We start from the raw sequence: 21978 nt of genomic DNA, 5'->3' as shown, positions 1-21978 counted from the left end.
AAACTCTCATACAGATACAGCCAGAGAGGAGAGGTTTCCTTGAAGGTGCTGTTGGGGGTACCTGCTCATACATAACATGTCCTGGTATGAAATAACTATATATTGGGGCAACTCATATATTCTATGGGCTAAAATGCTTGACTGGGACCCGGAAGGTTGGTGGTTCAAGTGTGGCCATGATAAGATCCGTGCACTGACCTTGAGCAAGGCACTTAACCCCACATTGCTCCAGGGGGGATTAGCCCCTCCTTGGTCTAATCAACTGTAAGTCCCTGTAGATAAAAGCATCATTTTAAATATCACCCTTTTAACTCATGTTAGTGTGGTACCCTGGATGCCTTTGAGACTGGGTGGGGGGTCCCTGGATCAGAGAGGTTTGTAATCCCCAGATATATGTGACTGAAGGGGCATCAGGAGCTCAAGTTGCTGTTCTGAGAGCTGTTCACATTCTCTCGCTCTCCCGTTAAAAGCTTGGCAGCAGCTGTGTCTTCACACACAAGAGCGTGAGGTTGCTAATTCGGGAGAAAGCGCACTCTTTCAGCTGAAGTAAAGGTGTCAAACACCGGTCCTGGAGGGCTGCAGTGTCTACGCATATTTTTGGTTTCCATGTGTTTCCATAGACAATTAAGGACTTGAGAGCAAAGCGTGTGAACTATTTAACCAATCGACAGTTTAAATCAGGGGTTTACAATGAGGCCTGATCCGTTTCATAATTTCGTGCCAACTTCATTATCATCTTGAACTGATATTTGTACTGTATAAACAACAGTTACAGCCACATACCACAAGTGTCTTCCAAAGATTTGACTGTGCTCAATACAGGAGTGTACAGCAGTTTATAGATAGGTAATTGGTTGGAACAAAAACCAGAGCACAGACCCACCGTCCAGTAACCGGAGTTGTGGAACTCTGGTTTAAATGAATCACAAGTGCTGAAATGAGCTGAAAGCCAGGGAGTACCGTGGCCCTCTGCAACAGGATTCTGTCATCTGTGAGCTAGAAGATTACAGGTACACGGATGTGCAGTGTAGGTACTGTGGATGCTACAGAGCTCCAACACTGCATTCGGACGAAATTTCAATAACAATAAGCATAGCAGTTTGATGTCTGGGTACTGCAGTCTTTCCTGACAGTCCTTGTTCATAAAGCTTGCGGAAAGTGTGTACTTGCTTGCAAGAAGATGCCAATTACTGTAAAATCATTGTGTTGGAACTGGAGTCAGGCTTGGAGTCGCCTTTCAACAGTTACTGGACCCGGAATATAGCATAAAACCTTGGTTTTGACAGGTCATCTAAAAGCAAAATAGTATTTTTTTTTTCTTCAGGATTTTTAATGCAGACATTTTGGGCATTGGCAGCGGGGGGGGTTCTTGGTGAGGCACACACACACACACACACACACAGACAGACACACAGACACTCACACACACATAATGCGGCTTATTAAAATGCTCAAAGCAACACAGAACAGGCTTACAAGGAATGAATAGGCCAGACTTTGAGAGCCTTCAGCGATGGAGTTTAGGGGCCACAGCAGGGTCAGCACAGGTCAGACTACTGAACTGTTCTCTTAAGGCCCTCAGAAGAGAACCAATCACCAGCCGGGATCAAAACCTGACCTGTACTTACAAGCTAACAAGCTGAAGAACTGCCGCTGGAATTTATAAAATATTTAAAGCTTATTTCCCTCCCGCTCTGTCGCCATGAATTTAAATGACCCTGCTCCAATGTCTTGACAGTCCCCGCAGGTTGTCTGGCCAAATAAATTAAAGAATAGAACAAGCAAGAAGCAAGAAAGAAATGTAAACATAATATACAGTAATGTGCATTTATGGTGCACATAAAACACAGGCCTATGTGCCTGCACAGCGAGAGCACACAGTTGAAGTCACCGAGGCTTGGTAAACAAGATGACAGACTAATAAATACTGAAGTGCCAACAGGTGGATATTGCAGATGGCTGTCATTGGTGGCCTGACAAGCCAAATATCTGAAAGTGAATTTGCATTATTCATCAGCACAGGCCAAGATCGCCGCCAAACCTGCCAAGAGGGGCCGGGCCAAGCTTGGCTGCTTTGGCCTCCTACCCTGGCGGCCAGAACTGTGGAACATGCCTGGGGGGTGATCCTTAGACACAGAGCTGCTCTTCATTCCCCTGTTGTTCAGTTCAAAGCACGGCTGGTCAAGAACAAGACTTTCATTCATTCAGTCAGTGAGTCAGAATCAGTGAGTCAGAATCAGTAAGTCAGAATCAGTGAGTCAGAATCAGTCAATCAGTCTGTCAGTCAGTCATTCAGTCAGTTTGTCAGTCATCTTTGATGAACGCAGAATTGAGTGGCAATAAATAAATTTCACACTGAAGGTCACTTATCAGAATTGATCATTGACAGGATACTGTGCACCATCTCTCACTCCCTGCTTGGAGAGAACGTTCATTTGATGTGAATGGAAACCCAAGGCAGTGCAGTGGACTAGCAGCTATGGTGCAGAGTTGCCAGATTTAACATTTGTCAAAGCGCACAACATTCACAGCTGGATGCTTAATCGCGAATGAGGTGGGGAGCTGTTGGACGCGATGGAGGACCAAGGGGTTGGGGGGCGGGGGGTGATGGGGGGGGGGGGGGGGTACAGGGGGGTCTGGACAGCCCACAGACCTGGGGGAGGTTGAGACCCAAATCCATTTTAAACTTACCGCAAGTTTTTTTCAATCAATTTGTCTGGGCAGTTCCACAAACCGGATCTGTACACATAATTTGAAAGGCAGACTTTTTTCGGTGGAAAACCAGGCATCTGGCAGGCGTACTACGGGGGCAGTGCCACTCTTATACCCCAGAGGGAGTACTGTGCGAAAATGTCAGCAATGCAAGTCACGCTTGACAAATGTGTATTTCAGCCGAAAAAAAAAGAAAAAAAGAGCAGCTGCACTGTGACATTAATCTGAGGCGACTGTAGCATTTAGCAGCAGTGAATCTAAGTACAAATACCAGTGGGCTGTTTGTATTATCTCTGTCACTACCATCTAATCAGCGACAGCTCGCAGGGAGAGGTGGATGTGTTTGTGCCACAAATATACTACGCCGGAAGAATATTTGATTTTGTCCTCCCCCAACTGCCCCCACCCCCTTGATTTTCATACCTCCTTCTTGGCTTCCTAACATTATTTCGTTAAACACAAGCTATCAAGTTCATCATTAATCAGTCCCAAACAAACTACAGTTCATATCCGCTGAGGAAGTAGAATATTAACATAACGGCACTGATGGGACAGTAGCATTATAGTTATCATACCATGGTGGAAGTGAGCATGTCAGTGCTACCTAGGTAGCAGCAGTGGCTAGCTAGCTGACACTTTACACCAATAATAGCCAGCTAGCTAATTTTGCTTGCTGGCTAATAGGTTTATGCTAGCTAAGATGTAGCTACCATGCGATATCTCTGCTAAATGCTAAGACCAGCTGCGATTCTAAACTGGTTTTAACTGGTCTTAGCTGCTGTGTAACTGTTCAAAGCTGGTCGAAGGTTGTTAAGATGGTAGAGCAAGCTACTGGCAAATGTGGGGGACTAACTGACCATAGGCTGATCAGCTGTTTGACCAGGTAAAACCAGCTAGAAGTGACAGCTTAGACTGGTTTAAGCTGGCATGTTCAGTAGGGCTAGCTGCTACTGTTGTCTAGTGATGGACAGCAAGTTATTTAGCAACTACAGGAAGTAGCATCCACCAAAACTGCAAGTACACCCTTATCTTCCCCCAAATCTGTACAGCATGACCTACTAAATATTCCTCATGCACCAGTGGAATGCAATATGCAGGACTATATAAATAACATGTGTAGTTATGAAAACAATATAAATAATATATGTACTGTAGTTATGAGAACAATATCAATAATAACTGGTGAAGAAAACAAGATAAACTATATCTGTACTTATGAGAACTAAATCAATATCTGTAGTTATGAGATCTAGATCAAAATCTATATTTATGAGAACAATATCAATAATACGTGTAATTATGCAAGTGAACTATGGCAGAAATTGACCAGCTTTATGCAAACCAATGAATTATTGTCATTTTCACGGAGAGGAGATGAGACCAGGGAAAAGTTGGTCTGAAACTTTTCCAGTCTAGTCGAGCGCTTCTCGCTGTTAGGACACCTCGTTTAATTTTGCAGCAAAATCAATATGACCCGTCGGCCCCCTTCCGTCAGCTTTCTAACTTATTTATTTCTCTGTTCGCCCTCAGTCTGGAGAGTGGCCCAATCAATCAGCATGCAAATGTTTTCACGCAAAGTTTGACAAACGCCCTTTCTGGACGTTTCCTCTTCCTGTGTGGCAGGATTGTACACAGTGGGCCGAGTACACAAGCATCAGGGTGCTGGACAGATCAAGATTGAAAGCTAATGCCGGGTTATTTTCAGCAGAGATAAGTCTATCTATCCCCATTTTCCTGACTGAAGTATAAAGCTGGTTATCTGGATTTTAAATATTCAGGCTATTAATATTTTTATTCTCTGAAGAAACCTTATGATAAGAGGTCAATTCATTGGATGACTGATGGGTCTCTATGTGTCATGGTCAGCTGTGATCACTGACTCTTTTACAGGCCGGAAAGCAGACCTCGGTTGAAATGGTATTTGTATTGGATTCAAATACTTATCTGTGTTCTGTTTATCTTGCCTGGTGCATTTGAGCAGCAGATAGGTTTATGCTTTACATTTACTTTGTTCCGATACAGCAGGCAAGCTTGGTCAAATGCAGAAATGTAATCCTAAACAAATTTCAAGCTAGGTCTGTGGGAAAGGTATACATTTGCATTTGCAATTGTTTCATTTCCTGTATGCACAAGAGGAGCATTACTTTAGTAGGGTTAGCTAAGAAGGATGATATCTCTTTATGGATTTATGGATCAGATTTATGGATCAGAATCCAACTGTTTACTGTGGTAAAATCTAAAAGTGATGCAGCATTTGTGTGTACAGTTCGTTCCCAATAATAGAAGGTTACCTCGGGGAAACCAGCATCTGTATGCACACTGGCCCTCCTGGACAGAGCCCAGCCCTGGCCGCCAATGGCCTTGAAATTTCACAAAGTCAAACGTCTTAATTTTAATGCGTAGAGTGCCCATGTCCATTTGGCAAAAAGAAAAAAAAAAAGAAATTTTTTGGAATTCGCTCTAAATTGGGAATCCGCAATTTAAAAGTCTCATAAATTTTACACTAATGGAAATGTAGCTATTGATGGCCGCGCCCCGCGGCGCATGATTCACGGCAACACTGAAGGCGTTTTAGGACAGCGGCACTTTAATAAAAGACTGCGTTTGATTTGCGACTCCCCGTGGGCCGAAGTAAGTGATCCCTCTTAACTTGGCAGGGACTTGGCAGGCTGTTGACCTTGAGTGACCATAACAGTCCAAGGAGAAAGAGTTACTCCCTCTCTCCCTTCCTCTTCCCATCCAGGTCTCAACTTCCTCACTGCAAAAAAAGGCTGTCTTAAGTTTTTCAGTCTTGTAATAATGCATCAAATCCTTTTCTTTTTTTCTCTCAAGTAGAATATATTAGCTTGTTTTAAGATGACAATTTTTGCTTGACAAGTGAAATTACCCCATTGGCAAATCTTGAAATTAGTCAAACTGGCTCACCCCATTGGCAATATTGTTTGTTTTATCTAGCAAATAAGAATATCTAGTAATATAAATAAGATATTACATCTTAATTTAAGACTAAAGACTTAAATACTTAGATTGATTATTTTATGTTTTATTTTGTTGCAATGTTTCATCTGGACCATGTACATGCATATTTAACTAGATGGGCACTTCTTCAACTAACCAAAGCTTCTGACGCCCCAGGGAGTAAGACTGTACTGGTTATGTTGAGGGTGAAACACTGGAGCTTGTTTCATATGAAAATCATATTGTGAAAATATGCAATCTGTAATAAAAATATGTCCATTTAAACAACTTTTTTCTCCAAACTTCTAGACAAAAACAACCAACTTATGAAGGCAAAACATTAACCGATTGGGTTTTCTTTAATCATCTTGGGTTTCACCATTGAATTAAATGGGTAGCAAGAAAATTTTGTTAGCAGTTATGTTTCCCTCTTTATGAGCAATTTTCTTAAGCCTCCTCAACTTGGATTTCAATCTGACTCTCACTGACCGGGACTGCCTTTTAACCCTCTGTTTAAAAATTAGTTGTAGTTTTATTGTGTTTGTTTTTATGCCTTGCCTTGAACAAATTACTTTATTTTTATTGAAAGTGCCACCTAGGCTGTCTCCACCATTTTATGTACCGTAAAAAAAAATGGTTGGGAGGAAGCCATTTTGAAGGTTGTTAAAAGCATGCTAAAATGGCGTGGCCTCTGACTTTACAAGATTTTATCTACAGTAATTTCTGCCCTTTAGGTTTGGCAGAGCATTACTTCATCCACAGGGTGCTCACTTTTTAATGAAATAAGAAAGCTTGTCACAAAAGTTTAACAATCGGACGGATGGAAATGACTTTTCAAACCAAGTGAGCTATGACTCGGAATTTAATGGGAATCTTTCCAAAGTGACACAAACTTCCATGCCCCCAGACGACAGGTCTGCCACTTCCGTACGTCTCGAGGTCAAAGTCTCAAATGTGGAAATTGAAAAGTTATAAAATTCAACACCACAGTCCACTGAGCCTTCTGTCTCGGGGAACGGTGGCTGTATAAAAGGAATTGGCGGTGGAGTGGCATGGTTGTCCTAATGCTAATCCTTGGCTCAGCTGCCAGTGGGACTGGGACTGGGTTGGGTGGCGGGTTAGTGCTAATGCTAATGCCTGGCTCAGCTCTTTAGCACTAATGCTAATACTTGACTCAGCTCTCACTGGGGCTGGATGGAGTAGCGGGTTAGCACTAATGCTAATGCCTGGCTCAGCTCTTTAGTGCTAATGCTAATACCTAACTCTGCTCTCACTGGGGCTGGATGCAGTAGCAGGTTAGCACTAATGTTTGGCTCAGCTCTCACTATGGCTGAGTAGGGTGGTGGGTTAGTGCTAATGCTAATTCCTGGCTCAGCTCTTTTGCGCTTATGCTAATACCTGATTCTGCTCTCACTGGGGCTGGAAGGGGTAGCGGGTTAGCGCTAATGCCTGGCTCAGCTCTTTAGCAGCAATGCTAATGCCTAGCTCAGCTCTCACTCGGGCTGGATGGGGCACAGTCGCCTCTTTTCTCCTGTTCAGCAAAGTGGACTCAGAGGGGAGGAACAGCCTGTGACACTGTGTGTGTGGACTCTGGAGCTGACGGATCTGAAATCAGTGAATGAGTGGGAGAGACACTCTCAGATGGACTGCATCTGACTGCATCCTGGCCCTGCCCTGTGACTTAATTCTCTCCAGTGTTCTCTGACGAAAAAGTTAATTTATGTCAGAGGCTAATATCTCCTGTCTCAGCAGAAACCCCCTCTAGTTCTGCACACACACACACACACACACACACACACACACATGCATGCACACATGTACCTGCCAGAAAATCTACAGACCAATTCCATCATGTCTACACCACAAAACTGTGAGCAATATCTTTAAGAACTCGACATAATGTTATAGGCTCTGTCCAAAATAGGCACTTGGCTTCAATGTCCACACCCTGTTTTGTTGCCTGGTACAGAGATATCAAAGTTCCCAGAACTACATTTTAATGATGCCTTCCAGGCAGTTTCAAGGGGTTTACTTAGAATTACCTCGTATAACACCAAGAGTTGTTTTTTTAGCTAAAGGGGCCATTCACATATTATCTGCAATACTCCGAGTGGTGACACACAATCCTGAGTTTTGTCAAGTTTTGTCAATGCACATTTCACGTTATTTGCTGTAATCTTGAAAGGGCACCAAGAAAGTGCTCTATTTTCAATGATGTGTAAAAAAACATAACCCATGTATAAACCATGGGAAATGCATATAATTAATCCAGTGTGATTTCTCCAAAATCGTTTGAGGTAAATTAAATTACATTTATCCTTGCTAGCTGACTGCCATTCTAAAACCAGTCACTACACTCTGCATATGAAACCACAACAGAATCAATAGTAAGTAGTCCCTTTTGCCAGTTCGATTTTTTTCTTTTACAGAGCCTGGGATTGTGTACAGTTACAATACACACATACGTACATGCACACAAGTACACCTACACACATGCACAAACACACAAACACACACACACCCCCACACACACACATGCTTATACACAGCAGTCTCCATGACATGACCAACATGAGTGAGAGTACACAAAAAAAGAGCATCTATTGAAATTACTCAACTAGATCATATGCAATCACTTAATGTTTAAGCTGTGGACATGCAAACCAACACAAATATACCAGGTACATATAAAGCAAGCAAATCATGTGGAAACACTATCCACAATTCAATTGAGTAAATCAGTTCTTCAGTGTATATGCACAGAACAGTAGCAGCAGCACATCGGCCATAAGCCTGCAAGTCTCACAGCCCCGTGCCTGGTGCTTAATGAGACGCTCTCAGGTCCCAGCATTCAAAAGCATCGCTCTCTCCTCCCCAGCCCAGTGCTTCAGGCAACGCTAATGCCAGGCACTCCGAGTGGAGAAAGTCGGAGTGAATCTCTCTTACAAAATCACCTCGCAGTGTAATTAAGAAGGGGACTGAGGAGGCTGAAATCTGTGTGCTGTGATGTAGATTTAAAGGTGGCTGTTTTTACACCTTAGAGGTTGCTGATACGAAGAAAAAAGACACTTCCGCTACAAGCAGCCGTTAAGCTGTACTGGATGCAGCCATTTTATGGGGGAAAAAGCTGCTCCAGAGTAAAATGAGTTGGGTTAACTCTTGCAGAGTACACATGGCCCCTGTTGGAAGCTTACTGCATGTCAGGGATCATCAACTATGGCCCTCTCTTGGGTTATTAGTGCTACAGACCTGACTCTCAGGTAAAAGGAGTGTGGAAAACCAGCAGGACCCTGGTTTAATGATCCCTGCATGTTCCCCGTCTTAACACTGAGTTGCATTAACATTGGACATTTTACTGTGTACATAGCCTCACAGGTGTGGAAAGAAGTGAGTTTTGGAAAAGGACCAGGTTGCAATTGTAAGGGCAATTTTCTTAATTGATTTTTAATTGACAATGTGTGTTAATATAAAGACAATCACATGATTACAAATAACCATTTAGTGATAATCCTTATTACTATTAGACCACTTTCTGAATTAAGTGCTTACTATGAGTCTTTCTCTGTCTCTCTCCAGCAGACAGACAGCCTTTGACCTTAATGTCTTGGCTTCTCAGCTAACACATTCTGGTCTTACAGCAAGGTCAACAAGGGGTATTCAGAAGACAAAATACTGATAAATGTTCGTGGCCAGCTTCATGTCTTTTTGTTTTGGTAAAGCCCCCCCTTCAGGAAAAGTGTGTATAAGAGTCTTACTGTGTCTGATTCAAATCAGAAAGCCGCTAAGCTTTCTCACTTTCTGTCATTTCTTTGCAAATAAATACGAAAGTTAAAGAGAAGAATAGCTATTGTTGTGTTTTTACTGGATCTGTTTCATCAGACGATGCTCACCTGTGAAATGTTAAAAAGGGCATTTTCCCCCAACAGAATATTCTTCTGGGCCACACTTTACAATATGGGTATGAACTAATGCAGTTCTTAGAATGAATTGATGTACAAACACATTAAGCATGAGATTAAGCATAAGCATTAAGCATGAAATGAACTTTTCATTAGTTAATGTAGTTGCTATCTACTGGTGAATGTATTCATTCCATTAGTATTTATACATTAGCAAATCATATTTATAAATGTATAATTAGTCCATTAACAAATTAATGTAATTTTTTTTTTTTTCAATTGTAATATGAATTGGCATTATCTAATATAGCGGTAAACATGACTTAATGGTGTACAAATGCAAAAACAACACTCTTCTGATTAACTTCTCAGTAGTGAGTCCATTAAGAGCTACATTAATGCCAGTTCCTGTGACCTTATTGAAAAGTATTATCTTCAGCTCTCTGAGTCCAGTCCGCAGTGAAATGCCATCAGGGGAAAAACCTGATGGCATTTCACCACGGTGTAGCTGTCTTAATTCAGGAAATTATTTTTGTAGAGTTCCCTTCTACATAAAGTCAAACTCTGACATTCCAAAGAGCTTTGCGACATGAATAGTAAAAGCCACACTGCTACCAGTCCTGTTTTAGCCAAATTAGATCATATACATCATCTGGGGAGTATTTCACAAAGCAGGAGTTAGCTGGATAACTGTGCTGAGTAAAACCCGGAAGAACTCCTCTTACTTCAGTCCAGATATGGGCTGGTTCCAGGTTTTAGTGCAATTATCCAGCTAACTCAGTAACCCTGCTTTTTGGGTTTTGCTCAGTGCAGTTATCTAGCTGACTCAGTAATCCTGCTTTGTGGGGTTTACTCTGTGCAGTTATCCAGCTAACTCAGTAATCCTGCTTTGTGGGGTTTACTCTGTGCAGTTATCCAGATCACTCAGTAATCCTGCTTTGTGGATTTTGTTCAGTGCAGTTATCCAGCTAACTCAATAATCCTGCTTTGTGGATTTTGCTTAGTGCAGTTATCCAGCTAAGTAATCATGCTTTGTGAAACAGGGCCCAGGCAGTTGTGCCAGCTTGTGTGACTTCAATCATTACTTTTGTGTGTGTGTGTGTGTGTGTGTGTACTATAGATCATTGCTTACATTATATGTTTAATGTCCTGTATATTATAAATATATTAAATATATAGTTTCAGTGAAACCTGTTTTAGTAAAAGTGTAAACCTTTTTTCCTGCCGGGTCTCAGAGTTGGGGAGCATCAGTGGAGGAACACTGAAAGGAAACAGCAGAATGTGGCCAATCAGGCACCTTCTGCCCACCCTGCTGAGTGAAATAATTAACGCTGCTTCTAGTGCTGTTAATTAAGAAATGTATCTGTCAATGTGTCTGGAAGCCCATTAACCTCCTCAGACCCAGCAATCCATTTTGGTTCCCTATAGGAGACATTAGTCTCTGCTCTTATTATAGGGCAGGGCTGCTCAACCCTGTTCCTGGAGATCTACCGTCCTGTAGGCTTTCACTCCAACTCTGGCAAGGCACACCTCATTCAAAAGCTAGATCAGGGCTGCCCAACCTTGTTTCTGGAAATTTTCATTTTAACCCTAATTGGCACAACCTCATTGTACTAATTAGTAGCTCAATGAGATCTCTAGCTGTTGAATGAGGTATGCTTTGTTTGGACTTCTTAAGTTTTCAGTGAAAACTTACTGGATGGTAGATCTCCAGGAACAGGGTTGGTTACCACTGATATAGCCTATTGTACTGCACTACAAGGACCATTCCAGAAAAATACAATTACTCCTTTAAGAAATATTTTCACTGCAACATGGTTTTTGTCATCCAAGACACTTATACACATATTATGCCAAAAAATAGTGTACTGTATTGAAATGTAGTGTAGTGTATTGTAGTTTATTGTAGTGTGGTATATTGTACTGTAGTTTATTGTTGTGTATTATTGTGTATTGTAGTGCCATGTATTATTATGTATTGTAGTGTATTGTATTGTCTGTGAGAAGGTACCATTATTTTTATTATGTGGCTCTCTCTAAAAATTACAGATTTGTTATGGATTCAACTTACAGTTACAGAGGGCAAGGTGTATTTCCAAAGTGTGACTTATTACTGCTCACACTCCATCAGTGGTGAGAAAACAATAATCTATGCATGAAATAATAAGAAACTGTCAACGGTGCTTATGCTACTTCCAGGGTCATGCCCTGTTTGGGTAACCGGTCATTCCATAACTCGCCAGGTTCCTGCGTCTGAGGTTCGACCGTATGTAATTTACAGGCTGCAGCGTGAGTGAAAATTTTCTCCAAACCTTTTCTTAAATGTGATGCCACTCTGCTTCCCTCCCCTGTGTCCCCCATAAACTCATTATAATGCTGCACTTCGGCTGGTGTGCTGACACGCATGATTCCTGCAACAGCTGCTGCCACACGTCAATGGGTGAGGGGGGTAGGCAGCGGGGGGTAAGCAGCGTGGGGGGGTCGCCTACAGATTTTGACTAAACTGATGAATGCACTTAACCCTTTGAAGAGTAGGTTTTTTGGAATGCTGATGGTAAGTGCTCTAGAATTGCTTTCAGTCACCAGATGTGATTGTGACATCAGAATGTTCTGTTCTAATTCTCAGTTCTCAGTTCTAAACATTCTGTCTGTAGAGCACATGTATGAATACATGCACTGTGTTTCCACTGTTCTGCCTTTTAAAGGGCTAATCTCCTGTTGGGCTTTTGTATTTAAGTGAAATAAAATGGACAATTATTCAGCAGCCTGATTCTTACAGAAATAAAATGGTTGATGACATGAGAAACACACAATTGGACAAGATAATGTTACACAGCGAGTTACAGCATGAATAATGAACACAGATTAGGTCCAAAGTTATATTATGTGGAGCGTCGTTGTTCCTTTCATTAAACAGGCGCCTTCTTTCAGTGGAAGATAATCTTTTCTTTACTAAACATGATAAATAGTCAATTATTATTTTCATTTATGTGCAAAGTTCTTGCTGAGTATTCAGTTTTATTTGTATAGTGCATTTTTCAGATGACCGTCACAAAGACACTTTACAGAGTAACAGAAGGGCAAAAATAAATAAGACGGCAAACACCAGGCCTGAACCACAAATAGCAAGCTTAACTAAATAAACTCCCCAGTGGGGAGAAAAACCTTCATACAATGGCAAGAAAAACTCCCCGATGGGAAGACATCTCAGGACGAACCCAGCTACAGGGGTGTAAAGTAAAGATAGAATGGATTTGGCAGCGACGTTACAGTTAAGGTAATAAACTAGCTTAGAAAGTATAAAGTCCAAATTAGGGGAATACAAATCTATGTAGAAAGTCCATACATGTGCAAAAGAAGAAGATGTAGAAGTGTAGTGGGGGTAGTGTAGTTCCCAATGGGGGGGTGTAGTTTTCTGATTAACGTATGGTTAGCATATCTACTGCACTTCAGCTGTCTTTCCCACTTAGTACAGACTCTGTACTGCAGATACAGCGAGTCAGCTCCTTCTGCTGATCTCTAAGACATGAGCATCGGGTCGGGGGAAAAAAACAAAATAAATAAATAGTCATCAAATTTCTAGCTTCTTGTCAGAAGCCTGCTACTCCAGCTGGCAGATGTTAGGTTTCTTGGCGGAGTTTGACTGTAGGCTGCCTTTGTGCCTCTCCAGCGCAGCACGATCTCCCTCTTCCCTCGGCTGAAAGCCTGGCAGCCGACGCAGTGAAGGTTAACGTTGTCCTGTCACTAGGCAGCGTCGACCCTCGTTAGCCAAAGCTGTTCTGTCGGGCTAGACTTGTGCAAAATCTCTGCGGGACGCTGAGTGCTGTTTGGCAACACATGGATTCTTCTAGCTGGCCTGGACAGGACAGGTGTGACAGGTTTTACTTCATGCTTTAAAAGTGTGGCTCTGCGGTTTTATGTCTCTGGGCAAGCCATGAAATGTACTTTTGCAGAGAGCAACATGTTCAGCAGTGGCTCTTCTGCACTGGAGGATTTTAGTGTTGGTTCTGGCTCAGATGGAATAAGAGATTGTAGCCTGAATAGATCATGGAGTCATAGCGACTGAGACAGAAACATTGCGACTGTGACAGACCTGGGACAGATACATATTTGTTTTTGATTCAAATGCTTTTCTGTGCTTGACTGATCTTGCCTGGTGCAATTGAGCCAACCAAGAAGACCAGAAGGTGGGGTTGGAATATTTCATAGCTAGGTTCCAGTACACCAGGCACGCTCAGTAAAGTGTAGAACAGTATTTGAATCCAAAACAGTTAAATATTTTACCCAGGTGTGGTCTGAGAATTTCAAAACAGTAGCTGTGGACTGATTCTCTCCTGCAAACGGGAACCAAACTTTTTTTTAATGACTGTCACTCAATCAGTAGTCTATTTTCTCCATGCCTGGGTGGGCGGGTGAATTTATGCGTATGTGTGTGTGTGTGCGTGTGTGTGTGTGGCTGTGCGAACTTGTGCAGTAAAAAATATACTGTCAAAAAATATACTAAATATAGTTTTTTAAAAATCCATAATGTTCGTCAACAAAGACAAGGAGTGAATGTTGTTCAGACTGTTGACCCCACAATTCCCTTAAGATCGTCGATAGATGTTCACCAGGTCTTGTTCTCGAAAAATAATAATTTTGGATTTTTTTTACCTTTTTTCGATTTTTTTTCCCTTGGACTTCCTGAGAATGAATCATCACCTAAGACTGAATTGCCGAGTTTGAATCACTTCAATATGTGAGAGTGAATCACCATCTGAGAATGAATGAACTGATGAGAGTGAATCACTTTCCGGGTATACATGCTCTCAGAAAGCAGTACATTCCCTTTTCAAAGCTTGAATGATGAGCTGGCCTTGCTTCCTATGTACCCACTGAGTGAGTCTTTCATCAAATGTAAAGCTTTCAGCTTTCAAATTGTGGTTAGGTTTTCTTTGGGCAGAACAAACAGTACAGTTTCATTTAGACTGTTCATTTCAGAACCTGGTTGGCTTGTTTTGGTGTGATCCGGTGTGTGGCTGAGGCAGCCCCCTGGCAGTCGGAGGGGTATTGTTTCTCTATCGATTCGCCAACGAGCCCAGGGAAAGAACATTGCCTGTTTTGCATAATAAATGGCATTGGCTGGGGCAAGGCTTTTGCATTAGGAAAATAATACTCCTATGACATTGAAGGATGGGCCAAGAGCTTGAGATTGTCATCGGACAAATGCTTCAAGTGCCTGCCAAATAGAATTGTACATGTGCTGGGAGGGGTGGGCGGAATTCTGAGTGAGCTCGCTTTCGTTCCGTTGCCTTTGGAAGAGAAGTCAGTGTTCTAGAACTCCACTGCTTTCAGTCACCAGTAGTGATTGTTACATCAGCACTAGAATGTTCAGTGAAGAACATTCTCATGACATATTTGTGGTATGACAGCATGAAGGGTAATTAATTGTGTCTGCATTACAGGTGCTTTCTCATTTCCCAAGGACAGGGAAAGTAGGCGGCAGGGTCTGTGAGCAGTTTTGTGTTATGAAACAGCAATCGAATATAATGTCTGTGGATGAAACGCAAAGGTTAATTAGAGCTTTTGATAATAATGTGTTTTTTTTTCCACACTGCCTGTTTCTTATTCTTGCAAACAGCTAAAAATAGCAATGCACAATATTCTTTCCTGAGTTTGAATCAGTTTCTTGCACCTCATCTCATTCCACCGAGACACATTGCGCTGGTCTCGTCTTGCCTTTGTGGGAGATATTTTAATGCTTTGTCACTTCTCGAAAGTCTCTCTGCATTTCTTATTCATAACTTTGTAAAGCCTTATCTCATGAAAACTATAATTTAATTTATTTTTAATAGGTGTGCTATAGTCTGAATAAGCACAAAAAATGTCCAGAAAGGAGAAATTTCTGTAAAGTGGTTAACATTTTGGTAATTTTTTCCAATGATGCAGTAAAAGCATACTATGTACCCCTGTGCTCAGATATATCATAGTGCCATGAGTCATTGTGCTTCTTACAGCATTACATTAGTTATTTAGCTGACACTTTTATTACAGTTGATTAGACTAAGCAGGGGCCAATCCCCCCTGAAGCAATGTTGGTGAAGTTTATTTCTCAAGGGACCAACTGCTGCAGTGATCTTAGTGTGGCTAATCCGGGGCTTGAACCACCAATATTAGCACCTTAAGCCTGATTTATACTTTGGTGGAGTTCGCAAAGAACGGGAAAAGAGCTTGTTCATAAGTGCAACTACACGTGCATGTGTATGTTTATGTATGTGTGTGTGTGTGTGTGTGTGTGTATGTGCGCATGTGTGCTTCTGCATGTGTGTATGTGTGTGTGTGTGTGTGTGTGTATGTGTGTGTGTGCGCATATGTGTGTCCCCGTGTGTGTGTGTGCATGTGCGTGTGCATGTGCGTGTGTGTGCCTCTGTTTACCTGAGTAACCTGTCCCCTTACCCTTTTTCCCCACCCAGAGGGAGTGTGCATTGCCCAATCAGTGAAGATCCCCCGTGAACCGAGACCTGGGGAGTTTGACAGGGTCATCCACCGTCTGCGTGAGAACCCCAATGCCCGCGTGGTCATCCTGTTCGCCAACGAGGACGACATCAGGTGAGACGCTGTCTCTAGCCATGATCATCGCAATCAAGCGTAGTATGGAGTGCACCCAAAATGGGAGGAGCTATGAAAGCCTTACAATGCACAGTTTAAATCTGGGGTCAGCAACTCACTGCTAGGAGTCAGGTGTGAAGATGGTCTGGCCAATCAGTAGCTCTAATTACCTGGAAGAAAAGTAAAGCAGGACTTGGATTTGGATTTGAGGGCCAGACCTGATGATCCATGGTTTACATCTAATGTGCTAGGGTACCATGAGATCAGAAAAGTGGGATTGCAGTATATGCTACTTGTTTATGTTTATGGAAACATAGAGTAGTAATACATAACCTCCATGCTGAAAAAAAGAAGAAGCTTAAGCTGTGTCTTGAAACAGCTGGTTGCTGGTTGAGCTGTCCAGACCTGCTCCTAGCATGACATGGTTTGACCTGCTCAAGCTGACAGACAACATTTGAAACAGACAAGCTACCAGCGCTAGTTGGTTGACCAGCTTATACCCATCTAGACCAGCTCAGTTTTCAAGTGGGTCAAGCTAGCGTAGCTGGATTTTACAGCAGGGCTTAATCTGTGACTTTAACGTTGCATGTTGCTCACTATTGACATACAAAAACTGCAAAATCTCTGTCTGCAAAATGGTTAAATGGTGAAATTGGAGATCCATTTATCCTTTGTTCTCACACAATAGCATTCTTAGATAGTGGCTGCCAGGTTTCTTTGTGTCCTCTGCTTCATGAGTCAGAGACTAATCATCGTATTGACCTCTGTTGTGTTGATTGCCATGAGTTTACTGCCAGCTCTGTGTGATTAAAACCCCCATACCCACACACAACCCCCCCTGCCCCCCTTCCCCCTCCTCCCCGGTGGAGGTCCAATGCAATAAACAAAACGTTGCGGAAAGGCACGTTTCACGATACGTTTTACGAGGGCTTTATTTACGGAGGGTTTACTAGCAAGACGGGACCGGGAGCCGCAGAATACAGAAGGACAGTGGATTCAAGTTTCAGGACAACAGTGTGATGCAGTGGTGGAGAATATCCCACTCCCTCAGACACTGATTCATTTGAGCAAATCAGAAGGCTTTCCACTGCGACACCACCCTGCTGTAAATTGAGCTGGCCAAGCTGGTCATAAGCTGGTCTAGATAGGTATGAGCTGGTCAAGCAACTAGTGCTGGTAGCTTGTCTGTTTCAAAGCTTGTCTATTAGCTTGAGCTGGTCAAACCATGTCATGCTAGGAGCTGGTCTGAACTTGTCAACCAGCTACTAGCTGTTTCAAAACCTAGCTTAAGCATTTTGTTTTTCAGCAGACCACACAACCGTCAGATAGGTGACTCACTGATAACCAGACCTGGGTCAAATGCGTCATTGTTTTGGATTCAAATACTGTCCTGTGCTTTGCTGAGCTTGTCTCGTGTATTGGAACTTATGAAATACTATGTGCAAACCCTGCCTTCTGGTCCTCTTAGTTGGCTCAAATGCCCCAGGCAAGATCAATCGAGCACAGAAAATTATTTGAATCCAAAACAATTATGTATCTGACCCAGGTCTGCTGAGAACACCTGATGACTCCACCTGTTTTTCTGGGCTGATGATGTGGGCCCAGCCCTGTGCAGGGAGTGGGTTAGAGTGTGTCGGAGCTCTTAAGACTTTAATCTTTAGTTAAAAGTCGGGGTTGCAATCCGCACAAGCTGTTCTGCGGGGAACACTATGATATACAGTCGCTGGGTGCTGTCCAAATACAGGACTTCAATGCACACGGCTGAGGACGCTAAGCGAAAAAGAAATCTGAAAACAAAACCTCCTTTCACGTCCGATTTGATTTGAGAACCATTTCGTACTAAAACTCAAAATATAATAAAGGAGATGACTCATGAAATGGCAGCCAGGATTATATTAAGGCTGAACTCTAAAAAAGCACTGCAAAAAGCTGCCAGTTCAAGGCTTTGAAATGGGATTAGGAGCAAAATCATATTTGCTGTGTTGGGAATCGGGAATTAAGGAATGGGGTTATCATTGTAATTATTGTTACGTTTTTTTTTTCTTTGCTTCTGGGCTATTTTAAGACCTTTTTTACGTCTCTCCCCTTTTATTGGATTCTGGGAGTCCATCCTTTCGGTAATTGAGTAACCTTGTTTGGGGAAGACGCTCCGCTGTCTGTTTGAGTGCTATTGTGAGCGAAGATCATAAAATACAGCCCTGAGTGGAGTGGGTGACCCCTCTTGACTGAAATAAAGGGATAATGAATGTGTTCCAGTTTGGCTGCTCGCATTGCATACCTGATCGCAGGCTGGCACACTGTCTCCAGGATGCCAGCACCACTGTTTTGCCATGCCCTCGCGAAACGGTTCACAGAACAAGTCCCTGGATGGTTTGCTGCAATGCTGTTATTATTATTAAGAGGGTTGCATTCATTGCTTTCAACTAGTTTTATCTGTCCTTAGAATTTGGTACAATTTGGTTACTGCTTTTACATTACATTACATTATTGGCATTTGGCAGACGCTCTTATCCAGAGCGACGTACAACAAAGTGCATACCCATAACCAGGGCTAAGTGCTCTGAAAGACCCTAGAGGGAAGTACAATTTCAATTTTAAATTATATTGTTTGGGGGGTGGGCGATTGATCTTACCTGGTTGCATAGAAACAGCTGCATGGTATAGGGCATGTGACAGGGTACTTGGGAGATTTTGGGCCCCTTGAAATATCATTGGAAATGGCCACACACACCCCCTCACTAATGCACCAGGGGAGAACCATCAATCACCATGTCTCACAGTTCACAGTAAGAGGCCAAGCCTGACCAGTGAATCGAACAGAAATTAGGAAGATATTCCACCAACCTCATCTCCGTAATGACCAGTTCTGTCCTCAGATGACTCCACTGCTCTCATTGGTATCTATAACCTGACTGGAAAAAGCCTTCATATCCAGAAAACACTGTCTGTCCAGAAAAGACAATCAGATCAAAGGAGGAAGCACAGTTCACAAGTCTTTTTTTCTGGGAGCTTCTCTCTGTGTTTTTAGGACTGATGCAGGGAAAACTTGTTGATGATATTCCACACCTGGCCAGTTGCAACCTAAAGCAAATATATTTATAAAAGAGGGAATTTTATCAGCATCTGTTTTTCAAGCTTTATGTTGTGACTTGCCAGGTGTGGACTGTAACAAAAATGATTTTTTTCACTCAGTCACTGTGTGGAATAGCTTTCCTGGTCATGTAGTGGAGGCAGAATCTCTTGGGGACTTCAAGACCAGGTTTGATATGGTGTTAGATACTATCTAGCTTTTAGGTAAACTTGCCATTAGGTATATTTTAGTGATAGGAAAAGGTGAGAATTGCTGGGCTGAATGGCCTATTCTCATTGTTATGTTGTGTTGTGTGGTGCTATGCTAAATTAAGCTATGCTATGCTATGACAGTCAGGATTAGCATCGCTTGATGATTCCTTCACTTTTCTCCCCTCAGACGGCTCCTGCAGGCAGCCAAAAAGGCCAGTCAGACAGGTCACTTCCTGTGGGTGGGCTCAGACAGCTGGGGGTCAAAGATTTCACCTGTGCTGCACCAGGAAGACGTGGCTGAGGGGGCGGTGACCATCCTACCCAAACGCCTGTCCATCAGAGGTATGATGTAAAAATGGTGTACAAATGCTAATGACAATGAGTTCACCTTACTGACTTTATTGCTCAATTCCCTTGATTTTTATGACTGTTCACATTCACATTTGTAAGTGAGCCATATCTGTATATGTGTGAACAGACCTGAAAGACCCTGCACCACACATAAAAGGTCAAAAAACGTAACACTGCTTTATTTTAAGTGATGACGGCAGTGATCCACACCGTATTTTTCATTATCTTCTATTTCTTATTCTTCTCCTTCTACTTCTACATGTCTTCTCCTTCTCCTCCTTCTTCTTCTATCACCTCCTAATATGAATACCTCTTTGTCATAGCCAGAACCTCTACTGACCTGCATTGATCTCCCCAGGGTTTGACCGCTACTTCATTAGCCGCACGTTGGACAACAACAGGAGGAACATCTGGTTCGCCGAGTTCTGGGAGAACAACTTCCACTGCAAGCTCAGCCGCCACGCCCTGAAGAAGGGCTCCGGCATCAAGAAATGCACAAGTAAGAGCCCTGTATGGAATTCAGTATGTCATCTACACCAAGCAGTTATCATACAGAGGCCTTATGATACATAAATAAAACCACCTTCTTCTACTTCTTCCTCCTCATCCTCCTCCAGAGGATCAGTCTTTAGGCCAGGGGTCACCAACCCTGTTCCTGGAGATCTAGCATCCTGTGGATTTTCACTCTAACCCAAACAAAGCACACCTCATTCAACAGCAAGAGATCCTGTTGAGCTGCTAATTGGTGGAATCAAAGGTTGTGCCAAAGGTTGCAATGAAAACCTACAGGACAGTAGGTCTGGTGACCTCTGCATGGCATGTCAAACACCTTGAATTCTAGGGTTGAATTCCTAGTTGAGCTGCTGCTGTTGTACCCTTGAGGAAGACACTTAACCTGAACTGCTTCTGTGGAAAAATGCAATGTACAAAAGGATTGTATGTCAAAAGTGTAATCTGTGTTCGTTGCTCTGCATAAGAGGGTAAGTGCTGAAATGTGAATGCAAGTGAAAACAGCTTCTAGTCTAATGTTTGCTGAAGAAACACTCAACTCTTAAAAAGCATCTGGAGTGGTTCCACTTGAGCAATAGTGCTCAGGGGAAATACCGGGGGCTTAACAAGCATTTACAAATGAGGCTTTCAGGTGCAATTTACCTGCCTTGTAAGACCAACCAAACCTCCCAATTAGATATTTAGTGGACTCTCTTATACAGAGCAGCTTACACAAATGGTATTCATTTAAAAAAAAATACCTACAATACATTTACACAGTTGAATATTTGCTGAGGCAGTCCTTCTTTAGTATCCTGCTGAAGAGTACAGCCTGGGCTTTGTCCTGTTCATTCAGCTCTAGGTGTGTTGTCTGTGACCCCGCAATCTCTCCTGACGAGCTGGTCGGTACTTTGCATGGCAGCCTTTCTCCGTTGGTGTGTGAGTGTCTGAATGGGTAAATGTGGCAATAATTGCAAAAACAATGTGCAGAGAAGGGACTGTGGCCTAATGGAATAGAATTGTTGCTGTGGAAGGTTGCAAACTTTTTGGCACCACCACCAGAGGAACGCCACTTCACCTGTTCACTGAAGTGTGTAACAGTGCAACTATTATAGGGTATTCCACCCAGCCAGTTGCCATGGTATGTAGCATCAGGTTATCTTGTGTTCCTGAGAGTGAAAACCTAGTCTGGCTCCCTCAGACACAGTCAACTGCCTCACAGCTGCCAGCCAATCAACAAATTTGATTCTGGCCCTCAGTCCAATGACAATCAGCCTTTGTATTCATCAGCAAATGTAATCAACAGGTTAGAGTCCTTCAGATCAATAGGCACTTCATCAGCTGGCCTGAGTTGTATTACTTTGTTGTTGTTTTTTTAGTAAGGAGAGGTGAGAAAATGAACTGGTAAAATTGGATGGATATTTACGTTGTTTTCAAGCTGGGTTAAATATCTCAAGAAATCCCAGAATTCAAGGCTAGTCCCTTTATCCTCAGTCACCTCCACTGTCCTGCAAACCGCTGTGACATCACACTGTGACATCACTATGAAAGTATGACATTTAAGTTTGGCAGTTTTTATCCCCACTCGGAAGTTTATACCTCCTGTACTTGCAATTTTCATGTCTGGTTTTTGCGCTTCTGCTACTCTGTAAAGTGTCTTTGTGACAGTCTTCTGTTCAAAGCGCGATTTGAATTTAAT

At 42.5% G+C, this 21978-nt stretch overlaps 1 protein-coding gene across 1 annotated transcript in view; it reads left to right on the top strand.

Annotated features, from left to right (window-relative positions):
• Positions 1-21978, top strand: part of LOC133109692 (metabotropic glutamate receptor 4-like) — a 165054-nt gene that overhangs the window by 89774 nt on the left and 53302 nt on the right. The window contains exons 3-5 of the mRNA XM_061219175.1: positions 16022-16157; positions 19627-19781; positions 20149-20289. Coding sequence (XP_061075159.1) covers positions 16022-16157; positions 19627-19781; positions 20149-20289 — 432 coding nt within the window. The remainder of the gene's footprint in view (positions 1-16021; positions 16158-19626; positions 19782-20148; positions 20290-21978) is intronic.

The sequence above is a fragment of the Conger conger genome, chromosome 14 (assembly GCF_963514075.1).
Source record: "Conger conger chromosome 14, fConCon1.1, whole genome shotgun sequence".
NCBI classification, from domain to species: Eukaryota; Metazoa; Chordata; class Actinopteri; order Anguilliformes; family Congridae; genus Conger; species Conger conger.
This window is presented reverse-complemented; position numbering and strand designations above follow the sequence as displayed.